Genomic DNA, 15,514 nt, shown 5'->3' on the forward strand with positions numbered 1-15,514 from the left:
AACACTTTCCACTTGTAGTCTATCACCTCTAAATGAGAGGCGTTTCTTTTTCTTGTCCTAAGTAAACTCCAACTTTTATATCTGAAACTTTCCCAGAAACTAAGGTGAAAAATCATTATTTCAAAAACATAAAAAAAGACTTAAATTACTAATAGCACCTAGTAGAAAGCTAAGTACATAGCAGAAGTTCTTGATATGTACTTACAATATGAACAAACTAATTAAAGCCAAAAAGGAGTTTAATGTATACCTTTGTCCTAGAAGTAGTTTTGTTTTGTCTTCTTTCATTCCATACAAATGCAATGGCAGCCATGAAATGCACCCCATGATTCATTGAGATTGGGCCCAACAGTTCAAGAATCTGCTGCCTCAAATTCTGAAATAGTTTATAAGCAAAAAGCAAGTAAAACTTTATATAAAATGAGATAATATAACAAATAATTTTGTATCTACTAAAGATTATAAAATAACTAATAAAAACAGATCTACAATTAAAAAAAATAAATAAATCAAAAGCCAAAATAATATTATATTTAATGAGCCAAAAGCTAAGAGAAAAAAATATCTATCAAAGACTTTAAAAAGAGATTTGACATTTTTGAACAAAGTAATTTTCAATCAGTAGATATTCCGCAAAGGAATTTTTCAAAATTGTAGTTTCCCAGTGTTCCTCACAATTGGTTCAGAATTTGTTATAGTACTTCTTTGGGAAGAAATAGCTAAGATTCATCCTCCCCTCATTCCTGGGGCTCCATGTACGTTTCTACTTCTTCAGTGTGTGTGTGTGTGTGTGTGTGTATATATATTATATGCATATAATATAGTAATTAGAATAGAGAAGAGAAAAATTAAACAATAGTAACTTTAACATGAGTTTCCTAACCTTTGTGGAACCAAGATTAATAGTAGTAACCGATGCAGCTGCAGCAATAGTTGTTTTTTCTGAAGAGTCAGCCTGATGCAGGATGCTCCAAAGCAGTGTTACAGAGGACATAATCATGTGAAGGATAGAGAGAATCCCACTTCGTGCCTCAAATAGGTGCTTCTGGTCAACATTCACCAAGAGCTAAAAGAAAGGAAACATGAATATCTAGCTAAACTTAATATGTGGATCATTAATGTTATCTGTTGAATACACCTTACCTGATGATACTGTGTGGAGGGATCCAATAAACAGTAATGGATGATAGTTGTAATACCTTCTAGAAGAGTAAGTATCATATCTGGTGGAATAATTGATGCCATCCAAAGAGGCCTATTTAAAATACAATGTGTTCATTTGATTAAAAAATCTATTAAATCAATATGTTAGTAAGATATACAAACATATTTATTATCTACTTAATTAGATATAGTAATTTTCCAGTAATTAGAGACAGAGAAGAAATTAAATGATTTGGTCACATTCCTATAAATTTTTTATGGCGCTTTAGCTGGAGTAAGCTAGCTCCATTTTTGATTAGTTTCACAGACATAAGAGTAGTTTGAGCTTAAAATCAGTGATCAGGAGATGAAGAATACAAGTCAAATGCATAATCAAAACTTTGATTAACCTACAAAAGGTAAGAAAAGGAAAAACAAATATCTTCTGAATTTGCTGTATTTACAAAATGGAACAACATTCATACTGGTTACAGAAAGCAAAGTTATGCTAGAAATCCTGTATTTGTTTGAATATAGATTATACTTATAATATTTCTTGGTTGGAGAGACACAAACATAAATCTTTGGAAGAAATTCACACAAAATAGAATTACATGAAATTATTGTACTAAAAATTATCGAAGATTTTAAAAAATTCTTCCAAATTAAAGTTATATTCATTTTTATTACCACTGATCTCTTTTGAGTTTACTATCATTCCCTTCTTCCTGACTTTCTCACATCATTTTCATTACAATTTACTGTATTAAAAGACAGCATAGTTTTGAAGTCAATGGCAGTTTCAGTACAGACATCTTTCCCAGTTTCAAAAACTACTCAAATATACTAAGATTCTCTTTAGTTCCCAAAATCTCATTTTCCATTACAACTTCTCTAATTCTAATAATTGATTTATATAAGCCAGTCTGGAAGAGAAAGAAAACCAGACTATATTCATACAAATATAGTAATCCTGAACTATTGAACTACTTCTACTTCTCTTCAAAAATGAATATTCACTATGTTTTAGTGCACTCCAATTTGGTGGCCAAAATTGTGATTGGCTTTTTACAAATAAACATTTCTTTTAACATAAATCATTAAAGCACAATAAAAATAAAAACCAATACCACTTGCCTACTGTCAGACAGTCCTGTTTCATATTTGTATTGAAGAATTAGATTATCCAAATTCCTGCAAAGCTGGAGTGTCACAGAAACAACCACTCTCTGTAGAATTTTTCCCATATAAGGCAGAGTAGATGTGATTAAGCCGATCCACTGGGGATGCATCTTACATGCACAGTGCTGATGTAAAGCTCTTATCACTGCACATAGGAACATGCCTTGACACGTGATTGGCTGGGCATGCAAATACTGAAGAGAAGTCATTGGCTGGTGTGGGTTGATGTGTTCTAAGTCAGTTACCACGAATTCAAAACCTGTTTCATTTTCTTCGGAAACAGTCATGACATGATGCTCTAAAACAATCAGCCTCTGAAGCACCTTTAAAAGTTGAGACTGTAGAGTGCTGCCATTGTCCAATTCATCCTCTGAGAAGTTAATAAGACTATCCTCTGAGAAACCTTCCTCAATGGCTACAATGTTTTTACCTGACATCTTTTCACTATGCCATTTTTGTGCACTGAAGATAGATGATAATAAACAATGAAGAATAACTTTTTGAACCTTGCACTTGGACAACATATCAGAAATAAAGCTAGGGAAGCCCTTTGCTGAGCTTTCTATAACCTTGGCTAGCTCAGTAAAGAGAAGTGTTAAAATTTCAATGCTCATCATCTGCATATTGCGATTGCCTATTAAGTCTTGTGGTGTGACCTTGACATGAGTTGGATAATGGCTACGCATATAATACAAGCAAAGAGAAATAAGAATTTCTATATACATGGAACTCCGAAAGTTATGGTTAGAATCCACAGGAATATGACTATAAAAGTCTTTACCCATAACAGAAATTCGATGTCTGGCCAAAAGATTCTGAAGCAAAGAAAGTTGGGGAGTATATACATTATTGACACTAGTGGTGGAAATGGCATTTACAAAAGCAATAGGATTAGTTTTCAAGATAGCTTTGATAGCAGAAAAAGCATACAATGTTCTTGAAGAATCATATAACTGCAGATACAGTAATACGTGCTGATATAATGGGTGAATGTTGAAGTTGGGAGATTTTCGTGTTCCTGGAGATCCCATATCACTCTCAATTTCAGAAATTTCACCTTCTCCACAGCTATACCAGTTTTCTAAGTCCAAACCATCACTAAAGAATATACTGGTTTGCTTAACCTTATCATTTTGAACTTTTTTCTTATCATCATCCTTCTTTCTGGCAAGTTTAACTTTGGGTTTTGCTCCAGGCTGCTTTCCTGATTCCTTGACAATTGTTTCCTTTTCTGAGATTTTGTCAGGAAACTTTTCTTTGAAGCTGAATTGAATACTACTATGACTTCGCTGTCTAGACTTTGCTTCTACTGAATTGTTACAAGGTTCATGGAGTGTTTGGTGTGTTACAGAAATGCAAGGTGAGGAGCTGTTCCTAGAAATTCCATTAGAGGAAGCTTCCAGCCCCACCTCAGCAGACAGAGATAAAAACTGACAACTTTCATTGCTAAGCAAACTGCTCTGGCTATGCTGGATAACTTGATCTTCATTCTTAATTGCCTCATCACATGGATCTACAGTACTGAATTTGGGTGTTATATCATCTGTCTGAAGCTGATGTTTAACTGATTCAGATTCTTCTTCAAGGCCACTTACAACTTTACATATGAGGTCAAAAACTACCTGCTGCACGATATCATCTGCTGAATCTTCCTTTGGGCTCTGAGAATTATCTGAGGCATTCATGTTTTCAGTTTCCACATCATAGCTTAAGTTATCTCCACCGGAAGACTGGGAACAACCTGAATCTGAACTCTGAAGTATTTCTATCTGTTGATCTGGAAGGTCGAAATCAGATACAACCATCGGTATCGTCTCACTACTAGTACTTAAAAGAGAAAGCCTGTCACTTAATGGATTGACTGTAAGACTAAAGTTCTCCATTTCATCCATCACAAGCTGTTTCTCGCTGCTTTCTTTAGTTGTAATGAGTTGAACTTGATTTGTAGGCATATGGGAAAATGCTTTAAAAGAAGAAAAAACAAGACATATTAGAATATTTTGCAAAATACTTTTTTTAACCCCTGAAATTACAGTCATTATATGTGAGACTTTACAAGAAAATGACAATTATTAAACTATTTATGTCTTTTCAAATTAATTATATTGTATTGTATCATGTAGACTTATATAAGTAATAGACACATACACACAAATATGCATATATAATGTAATGGGCACATAAGGAAAAGTTAAGTGGACAAAAGTTTAGATTCTGTTCACAAAGATTTTCTATCCCTTCTATTGAAGCCCAGAAATTTGAGGTTTGTGTATTGTTTTGACAGAAATGTATACAAACTATGTATAGGACATTATATATCATTTGCAGATCATTCAAGTTATAATACATAGTTATATAATAAGAATGATCAATGATTATGCTTCTGGCCAAAATCCTGAAGTTAAAATTACTGATTTGTGCCCATGAAGAGATATAAGATTTGATAACAGATTCTTTTTCACAGCTATCATCAGAGAAATTCTTAATGTTAAATTTAACTTCTGATTTATTAATCAGAAAAGCCCTCAATTCTTCAGAGAAACCACCTGCCCTGATGAATGAAGTATCCTTCTGATTATGACTCCCTAATCAACAAGAATAAAGGATAAATACACAAAATTGATGTAAAATTTACATCTGGGAAATGATTCTAATCTAAGAAGTGATTCTAATAAGGCTAAGTTTCTCATGAAGTGTTATCAACTTATATGAATGTTTTATTAATTGATGATTAGCTTTAAGGATGAATTTTTTTTTTGTATTGTATTTACCATCATTGCAGGAAAAATTTTGCATAAAATGCTTGTCATTTTCCTCCTCCGTATAACAGGGCACTTTATTCCAATAACGCTCTGCCTGTACCCGTTGCACGGACACTCTCTGAGTTTTAGGATGAAGCAGGAGCAGCAGCAATGGCTCTAGAACTCTTGCAATGTCATGTCTTTGGAGCACTTGATTCAACCAAGCTTGTCCCACAGAACTAGTGGAACCATCCAGGCTATTAAGGCTATCTAACATGATGAAGAGTGATCTAGCATGAAATAATATCAAAATAGAAAAGCAAAGAATCATTATTTTTCATTCTTCTGAGTAAACTATTATAAAGTGATCATATTCTAAGATTATAGACACCTAAAATGTATCTTATAATGTAGAAGTCTTGTTGATAGCTTTAAGTATTGTATTTAGAGTTGGAAAGAGTATGCGAGACAATAGATGAGGAGACCTGGGATCCAGGAGAAAAGAGGTTTGGTTAGGGTCACACAGGCAGCTGGAATTTAAGCCAATGTCTTTTGACTCTAAATTTACTGTACTTTCTCCCATATCTTGCTACCTCTCTTTAATTAGTGATTAATTAATCTGCCCAAATTTTCTTCTTTCAGTCTGAATTGTGTCAAAATATAGATAAAATTGCTGCCGCTACTCCCATCATAGAGAGCGACACTTTTAAAATAACAGGGACATAATTCAATAAATTTCAGGGATAGAAATAGGGCCAAAGTGAGCAGACTATAAAGTGGGCCTCAGGCAATAACGAGAAACTGAACTACTGCTCCTATTTAGATGCCCATTGTCTAAATCTGAACACATTTTTGGAGGATGCTGCAGATATATATATATGAATGCCTGTTTTCTGGTTTGTGGATCTGCTAACAAGAGCCCAGGATTAATATACTGCTCCCACAGAGGGAACTGTACTTTAAAAAAAAAAAAAAGAAAGAAAAAGAAAAGAAAAACACTATAAAAGGCTGCTTAGGAAGACTGAAAACTTTGTAGTTTCTGTCAAAGTAGCTTGAGACTTCAAGGCCCATGCCAACAAAAAAATCAGGAATGATGCAGAGGAAGTGATTCGTTATCTCTGTGTTTCAAAAGGGTTATTCCAGAATTGGAAAGAGAAAATCAGAGAAAGAAGCAACATGACTTGACTGAAAGACACAGGACTTAGAGGCCCTGGGTTTGTATCCAGATAATCTCTAAGAACCCTTCCAACTCTAAATATATAGGTAGAATAATATACTTAAATATTGTAAAAAAAAAAAAAAAAAAAAAAAAAAAAAAAAAAATACTAATTTTATTTAATAGGTAAATTAACATTAGTTTTATAAAAGTGGATAATTACTGAATAAATATATTTTTCAAAGGAAGACAGTGTTAGGATAGAACAGAAATAAATGATTATACAATAGATATGATAACGAACCTGTCAAAAGAACGGGCAAAAGATGATGATTTATTTATATGAAGGTCCCTAGTTAGATGCCAAAGTACTGCAAACTTTGCATGTGCTTCCATTCTTACTTTCTGTAGAAAAACATAAAAGTTTAACTAATTTATTTATTTTTCTTTGAAGACAGGTAACTATTTTAGAAAAAAGCAAATTTTCACATAAGGTAGATGATATATCTCTACACATCACCTACCTTATAAGAAAATATAAAAACAAGTTAGATGATCAACTCTAGCTAGTTTAAAGTAAATTTTGTTTAATTTATATCCTAGATAATATTTTACAAACCACAGGAGCTTGAAGGATACACTTCACAAAGTTATCATGATTGCAGGAGATAACTTTATAAAATAAAAGGATCTAGGTCTATAATGTAAATATCTTCTTATCAGTTGATATAGTTTTGGGGAATAATCACAATATGCTCCCTGAAATGACTTATTAGTAGTAGTAAAAAATAATAGCTAGTCTTTATGTAGCGCTTACTATGTGCTATGGACTGTGATAAGTACTTTAATTGTTTGATCTTCACAAAATCACTGGAAAGTAGGTACTATTCCCAATTTTGAGGAAGAGGAAATTAAGATAAACAGGAGTTAAGGGACCATGATACAGCTAATAAGTAATAAGTAGCTGACGACAAATTTGAAATCAGGTTTTCTTGACTCCATGGAGGTCATGTGCTCAATTACATTTCATTTCATGTTTAACGTGTATTGGTCAACCTGCCATCTGGGTTGGGGGGGAGGGAGGGGAAAAATTGAAGCAAAAGTTTTGGCAATTGTCGATGTTGTAAAATTACCCATGCATATATCTGGTAAATAAAAACTATTTTTTTAAAAATTACATTTCATTTCTGTTGAAAAATATTTTTTGATCTTACAGTCAAGTGGTTAAAAAAAAAAATCGCTTAAATTATTCATATCTAAGGAAAAGTATTCAGGTAAAACTAGATAATATTTAAAGTTAAAATAAAGTTTTCCCAAAGAAAAAATCCCAATTTATATTAAATATAAACACATTTAAAATACACCAAACAGAAACTACCCCATTCCTGCCTACTACACTTCCCCCCTCCCCCAAGCTCATAATTATGTACAGTAATTTCTAATATCCTAATCTTTGGAGAACAGATAATTTTCTTGTCCAAATTACTCATAACAGAAACTAGAAGCTACTCAGATAACAGAGCATTAAAATAAACTTTCATGAGTATTTAAGAATTCCCATGAAGACAACCACCAAATAATATTAAAATGGAAATTCTTCTTAAAAGTGTATTTCCTAATTATTTTTAATGTTTTTAATCTTCTGTAAACTAAAAATTTACTTAATAATCGAATCTCTTAACAAGTAAAAAATATATTGGGGAAAGTATCTTACTTGTTTTTAAATGCCTAAATTGCCTAAAAAAAGGGACAGCAGAACTATGTTTACTACATTATAGTATCAATCTGAAAAAAAAATCAATGAAAACAGTGTCCAAAAAATAAGTAGTGTGTTACTGTTAGTGCTACTTCTTGTTTTAATTTTTTAAAAATTGGCTGATTTCTCTATCAGTGGGGAAAAAAACAACTAGTTAATGAGAACATCTGACTTACTACACTTTCCCAGAAACATGCTATGGGCTTTTCAGTCATTTAGAAGAGTTTTAGGGTATCCTCTCATATTTTTAAGTTTTCAAATCACTATTGAGTGGTGCAGGTATAAAATGTATTTTCGATAATAGTTGGCTGGCTGTCAGATTGAATTCTGCCTATGATTTACCATGACATATGATATGTAAAAACATAATTATTTATATTTTATAAATTCAAAATGTGAAAAATTTTAACTTTATAGATTTAGAATTTGCCTCTGGGTGATATATTTATTTAGTCTTTAAAAGGAAACAAGAATATTTTAATTTCTATCAACCACAACAATGAGTTTCTTTTCAGAGAAGTAAATTAAGTTTTCAACTATGATATACATTATGTAGAATACATATATATATCAGAATTGCTGCAATTTCTAGTTTTTTCCCCCTTAATAAATCAATAATGTTCACAGAAACATAAGTGTTCATATCTCTAATTATTTGGTTGTTACAGAATTAAAAGTCAAGGGCAAGTACTACTACCTTCTTGTCTCTAGGGGCTAGCATAGTACCTTGCTTAATATAAGTTTATGGAGACTATACATAAAATATAATGTAAACATGTATTTATATTATATATAACCATAAGTGTAAGTTTATTTCCTTTGTCTTTACATATTATATTTGTATGAGTAGAACACATCTTAATGGTCCCTCTAGAATATGAATTCCTTGAGGGCAAAGATTCTATCATGATTCCTTTTAAAGATTTTCTATTTTGCTCCTAGGTCAGTACTTTTATATATAATGACAGCTTTTAAAAAATGCAAATTGCCCTGGGTCTGCTTTTAAAAAATTTAAAGACTATCAACTGAAACAACTTCAATTTATAATACACCAGGAAGAGAGACAATAATCTAGAAATGAAATTGTCATTCCTGATGACAATTTGAATTTTTTATAAAGAATAAGATACATTTACTTTAAATAGAACCAGTCTTTTTTTTTTTTTCTCCCAAATAAAACCATTTTCATCCTCCCCTACATATTTTGGAAAAAACAAAGTTCATTCCCCCCAAAAGTTACTTTAACATATATTCGAGAATATTAACATACAAGATGAAAGCAGCTGAATTTACCTTATCTCTGTGGGTTAATTGCTGACTTATAACATCTTCACAAATGCTAGAAGAAGGAACCAAGTTGTGCAATTGATAAAAAAGTTCAACGCTCTTCTGGTGATGCTGGGGTGTTCCATCGCCCAATTGGTCCCATAATGTTAAAGCTACATGCTTTAAAAATAAGTGCAAAACAGGCACTATTATAAACCAAAAATGATAATGAAATACCTTATATGTATCACTTCTAAGAAGAAATTATTAACTTGACCTACTATGAACCTATAAAGCCATTCTGTAAGACCAGTAGCAAAAACAAACTGGAATGAAAATTTAGGAACATTAAAGAAGTATTGTAATGTTTCAGAAGCAAAAGATAGCAGGAAAATCTTTGGGTCAGAAAACATTTTTCTTAAAAAAATTTTTATTTTAATGGTATATTGTTTTTCCAAGTTTCAACATTCATTTTTGTAAAGATTTTGAGTTCATTTTTTCATTCTTGTTTCCCCCTCCTCCCCAAACAACAAGCAATCTGATATAGATTATATATATACAATCAACTTTAACATATTTTCATATGAGTCATATTAGGAAAGAAAGATAAGAATAAGAGGGAAAAACTACAAGAAAAAAAAAAAGAAAACAAAACAAAACTGTGAAAATAGTATGAATAAATCTGCATTCAGTCTCCATAATTCTATCTCTGGATGCACACAACATTTTCCATTCAAAGTCTATTAGAAACTCTTCAAATACCACTTACTAGGCATATTTCCATGGATTTCTTAATGTATTTAACTTCTCTAAGCATCATTTTCTCATACAGAAATAGGGAAAATAATGCCAGAAGTACATACTTGGTATAGTCACCAAAGAACCAACTTTAGCCTCTGAGTCAAGAAGACCTGATTCAAGACTTGCCTCTGATATGTACAAGCTATGTGACCATAGGCAAGTAGTTTTATTTTGATACTCACTGCTCATGCCTGTAAGACTTTATAGTATAGTTTGATAGTGTGTGTACACACATGCATACATATACATAGAATACTGTACTATGTTGCAATGAAGAATTCTTAACACTGATGAAATTACAGATCCAGATTTTTAAAAAGCACTTTCATTTTAAACTGAAAATACACGGGGAAGGAGAAAACTAAAGATGTATATCTACCAAATTAGATACCATACAAACTATACAAAGCTGTTCAATTATACACAGAAAAGAGAATTAACAGAAAGAAGTCAGTAATGGAACCAACAGATTCTATACTCAGAAGAATAAAGTATGGGTAAATAAGCAAAATAATAGAAAAACTTGACATCTTAGGTGTCACTGGAATGTTGAAATTAATAGCTAGAATATAGCAAACAAATAAAAGATAGGAGGCAAGGTAGTATTATATATTAATAATATACTTTCATCTAAGCTTATCTTACCAAATAAGTGAATTGAACTAGAGCATTGTGAAGAACATTAGGGAGAAAAAAATCAAAGCAGTAACAATTTAAAAGTGATACTCATCAGAATCTAGCATAGATATAACTGGGACAAGAGAAAATGAAAAGTTTTTGCAACAAACAGGTCAAAAGCCTGGCATAGAGGCTTACTCATAGTAACAAGAGAATTCAATTACATGGAATCTGCTTGTACAAAAACTTTTCAATTTGATATATTTTTATATTAGATATATGTAAATAGACATATTTTATGCATTTAGAAACATTATTCTATGACCTTAAACATGACTTAACTGCCAAGAGTCCATACCAAGAAATTAAAAATTCTTGGTCTACACATGGTAGATTTTTCATTGACTGGGTTGTTAAGTTACTTCTCTAGTTAAATTCAATGAGACTTAACTATCAATAAAGAAAGTACATGATCTCTACTCTTTTATAAAAGGAGAAAAATAGGAATCCAATCTTATCCAGAGAATTTTGCTCTCTAGAATAAATTATACCATAAAAGTCCTAATAGTCAAGATTTTACTATACAGAAATTATAACAACTCAAGCACTCCTTCCAATACTTTGTCCTATTGCTTAGCTGATATTGATCAAACCATTCTCCTACTTTTCTAATTCATGAACTTCTTGCCCTCCTTATGCATGACTCTTTTCATAAGCACTAAGAAATTAAGTTGAGACAATAGTTGGTGTAGTGGATAGAGTACCAGCCCTGAAGTCAGGAGGACCTGAATTCAAATTTGGCCTCAGACACTTAACACTTCTTAGCTATATGACCCTGGGCAAATCACTTAACCCCAATTGTCTCAGCAAAAAAATAATAATAATATAGAAAAGAAAAAGAAATAAAGTTAATGTGATTAAAGAAATGTTTAAAAAGAAGCATACAAAGAGGTGTATATGTGTGTTATGCATATATAAGTCCTTATAAGGAGATATTATGTAATCAATATACTGTGATTTCTTTTCTCTAGAATTCAAGTTTTTATGCTTAGTATTTAGAATTATAAATTTGAAATCGCTTAATCTAGTTCCTGCACTTTATAGATAAACAGGCCAAGAACTAAACAATTTCCCAAAGATAATGGGGCTAATAAGAAGCAACTATAGAACCTGTAGTATTCTTTCCAATGCATTGAGAGCAGATAATTTCAATTGTTTATCATTTAAAAAAAATTATTATTTATTATACTTCTTAATTATTTAGTTAAAAGTATTGAACAGATTTCTTATACTATACCTTGAAAAATTCAGTCTTTTCAGCAGTGTACCGTAAGTTGCCTTGAGTTAAGGGAGGTCTAATAACTACAGCCACTCTCCCCTGGTTTGGACTTAGGGGCTGTGTAGATTCCACACTGTTCACATTTTCCCCAGTGACAACAGCAACTGATTGAGTCAATCCTACCAAATCCATTACTAGTGAAATAGCAATGCTTTGGATACTGAAATCACTTGCTTGACTACAAGCATTCATCAGAGTCTGGAGCCAAAATGGAGGCTGGACCTGCTCACAGTCTGAAACAAAACACAAGAAGGAAATGTAGTTTATTTTCCCAAACAATTTCAAGTATAAATAAAGCATTTATTAAGTAGGTTTTATGTCACAGAACTATGAAAACAATCAAGGGGGAAGAATTACTTATTAAAACAAATAACCAAAAACATGGCTTCTTAGCCCATATCAACTTTTATTGGGGGGAGAGGGAATGAAGACAATAGCAACAAGAAAAGAAAATCTACCATATTTTAAGAATACTTTTTGTTGTGCAGTTTAAATAGTACTACTAGTAAATCAACACTGAATTGTTGAGTGTCTACTATATTAAAAAGATAAATTTTACTAAGAAATGAAGCAAAATAAAAACCAAAAGAACAAAAAGGGAAAATTAAGGTGGGCATGTTTATTAATTAATCTGGATGCTTAATGATATATGTGTATGTATATACATATATATATTTCACATAGTGGATACAACAAGTCAAGAAAGTATCTATTAAAATCCTTTCTAGAGATATTTACAAATTGGATAGAAATAATTTAATGTCACTGAGCCCATTTCCCCCTTCATAAAACAGGGTTAATAATTATATTATATAATACATAATAAAACATTATATGCATATATTATACAATAACCCATATCATAACTGGTTATTGTGAAGATCAAATGATAGTGTATGCACAATGCTTTGATGAACAAGATTTTCATGCACTAAATCATAAAGCATTTATAAAGCACTTTTCATATGCAAATAGAAAATAGCACCATTACCAAAACCCTAAGGGGAATTGGTGTTGGGTGTAGATTTCAGTTACCACCTTAGACAAGAAGAAATAAATTCTTAGCCCTCCCAGGAACCCTTTCCCCCAGTCTTAGTTCTGAGTGGAGACTCTGTCTCATCACCTCAGAATAAGACACACTTTTATTCTGTTATTGTCTCTGGTCCCCTGATTGGGGAGAAGGCACTAGCATCAACATGGCTAACACTGGACCTGACACAAGTTAATAGTTGAGCTGTCTTAAAGGAAATTAAGTATTCTGAGAGATAAATGGAAGATGTCCCCTAGGCTTGGGGGACAATCAGCACAACATGAAGAATATAAGAGTGTCACATATGAGGAAAAACAAGGCCAGTTTGGCTATCCATGATGCACTAAGTATGTGTAAAAAATCTGGAAAGCCAGCATCTGATCAAGTAACATAAAGCTTTAAATAATGAAAAGAAATGCTATTTGATCTTAGAGTTAATAGGGAATGAATGAAATTTATTGGTTAGTAGAGTCAATTGAGAGCAGCTAGATGCCTCACTGGATAGAATGCCCATGCCTGAAGTGAGGAACTCTTCTTCCTGAATCTGGCCTGGAGAAGGAAATGGCAAAATATTTTATTATCTTTGTTAAGAAAACTCCAAAAGGGGATGACAAAGAGATGGACCTGAATGAATAACAATAAAAAGATTAATTAATGGACATGGTCAGACCAGCATGCTAAGAAAATCACCTTGGAGGCAATTTAGAGGATGATCTGAAGTGAGGAGGAAGCAAGGAGACTAATAATTAGGACAGATGAGAGGTTCTGAGGATATTAAAGAGGAGAGAGAGATAGAAGCAAGATGTTAGGGAGATAGAAATTCCAAGTTTTAGCAACAGAAAGGTTTAGTTATTGAGAAAACAAAGATGACACTGAGGTTTTGAACCTAAGTGCTTAGAATAATGATGGTATTTTTAATAAAATTTGGAACAATGATGGATTTTGGGGGTTTTCTCATTATAGCATGGGGTGACCTTGGGTTCTTGAAGTCTACCACTATAATGTGTAGAGGGCTGGAACTCTGAAAAAGTATACTTAAAAGAAGGTGTTAATTCAGTGGAATTGAGGAGATGATGGTTCTCTAGTTCACATATATACGTAGTATGGTAATTGGATGATTCTCTAGTTCACACATAGTCAGTACGCTATAATGATGTAATTGTACTAAGGTATACAAGGGCTGAGAAGGACTGGAAATGAGACATTCCATTTTTGACCATTTTCCTGGTGGTTCTCCTGCCTTCACCACTTCTCCACCTAAAGACCAAGACTGGTCCGAAGGGCCTCCAGAAAGCTAGGCTGAACATTACAATAATGAATGCCAAATTTTGAAAGTTCTACCAAGATGAAAAGGTTTAAATTATGAGTTCAAAATTAATTGTTTGCCTGTTCTTTGGGGACCAGCTTGGCTAATTTTAGAGAAGCTAATGAATGAAGGATTGGCCACCAGGTGGCTATTTTTTTTTTCTTCTAGCTAGATCACCTTGTAAAGAGAGTCTAACAAAGCAAAGATATCACCTATGTAAAAATTACAAATTCTTCAAGTTTAAATGTAAGTAGTAAACTACAGACTACATGTATAGCATCTCTAAATTTCAACAAGGCATTTGACAAAGACTTGTGATATTCTTGTGGAAAAGAAAAAAATTAACAGTGAAAATATGGGGATTATTATTATTATATATCCAATACTTTTTGAATAAATGTACCCCAAAAAACTGGGATTTATAATTGTCTATAGCAATAGATGATAAGGTTCTACAATGGGCCTACTCTAACATTTTCTGAATGACTCGAACGAAAATATAGGTTTTTGAATCAAACAAAAGTGAAGGGATAGATTCGTTTTCAGAAGCAGGATCCAGAAAAATCTTGACAGGAATCTTTAAGATTAAGTTAAATTTAATAAGAACACATATTCATAGTTGTGTACTTAACTTTAAAAAATCAATTATACAAGTATAGACTCATCCCATTAAGAGATGAACTGGTTAACATATCTTTTAGTATCAGCTTAAAAAAAAAAAAAAAAAAACATTTAAAACAATAGGATAGGAGAAGCAAGAGGACAAATACCTTCTAAAGAACATATAAATCTCTAAGATGATACCATGGAAGTAAAGCTGAACATGGAGTCAAGAGGGTGGGATAGATGAGGCAATATCTAAAACTGTGGAAGAGAGAAGTTTAAAAAAGATAAGAACTGTTTCTCATTGGGAGTTTAATGGTGAAGAGAATAGAAAGTGAAAAGTTCTAAGACAAGCAAGCTGGTGGTTACTTTAAAAAAAAAAAAAAGGGAAACTCACTCAATACCATCCTTTAAACCTAAGGTATAGTGGAAAACTAGAGCAGTAGATGCTGAATAGAAATTCCAATCAGTTAGTGACCATGAAATTAAAATAAAGGTTCATATGAAGAGTATTAGAAAGGGAGAAAGGTAAATTAATGGAAATGTCTTAAAGCTCACAGGTGAATGGAATTA

At 32.2% G+C, this 15,514-nt stretch overlaps 1 protein-coding gene across 13 annotated transcripts in view; it reads right to left on the reverse strand.

Moving 5' to 3' along the window:
• DOP1A (DOP1 leucine zipper like protein A) overlaps positions 1 to 15,514 on the reverse strand; it is a 106,087-nt gene that overhangs the window by 24,571 nt on the left and 66,002 nt on the right. For all 13 annotated transcript variants that reach the window (XR_012489249.1, XM_074310413.1, XM_074310423.1 and 10 more), the window contains 8 exons: positions 11,961 to 12,235; positions 9,272 to 9,424; positions 6,527 to 6,627; positions 5,097 to 5,356; positions 2,281 to 4,288; positions 1,144 to 1,255; positions 884 to 1,066; positions 251 to 376 (listed from right to left, as the gene is read on the reverse strand). Coding sequence is in view for 12 of the 13 variants with exons in the window: in XM_074310413.1 (XP_074166514.1) it covers positions 251 to 376; positions 884 to 1,066; positions 1,144 to 1,255; positions 2,281 to 4,288; positions 5,097 to 5,356; positions 6,527 to 6,627; positions 9,272 to 9,424; positions 11,961 to 12,235 (3,218 nt within the window). In the remaining variant the exon portion in view is untranslated. The remainder of the gene's footprint in view (positions 1 to 250; positions 377 to 883; positions 1,067 to 1,143; positions 1,256 to 2,280; positions 4,289 to 5,096; positions 5,357 to 6,526; positions 6,628 to 9,271; positions 9,425 to 11,960; positions 12,236 to 15,514) is intronic.

The sequence above is a fragment of the Sminthopsis crassicaudata genome, chromosome 4, assembly GCF_048593235.1.
Source record: "Sminthopsis crassicaudata isolate SCR6 chromosome 4, ASM4859323v1, whole genome shotgun sequence".
Classification (NCBI taxonomy): Eukaryota; Metazoa; Chordata; class Mammalia; order Dasyuromorphia; family Dasyuridae; genus Sminthopsis; species Sminthopsis crassicaudata.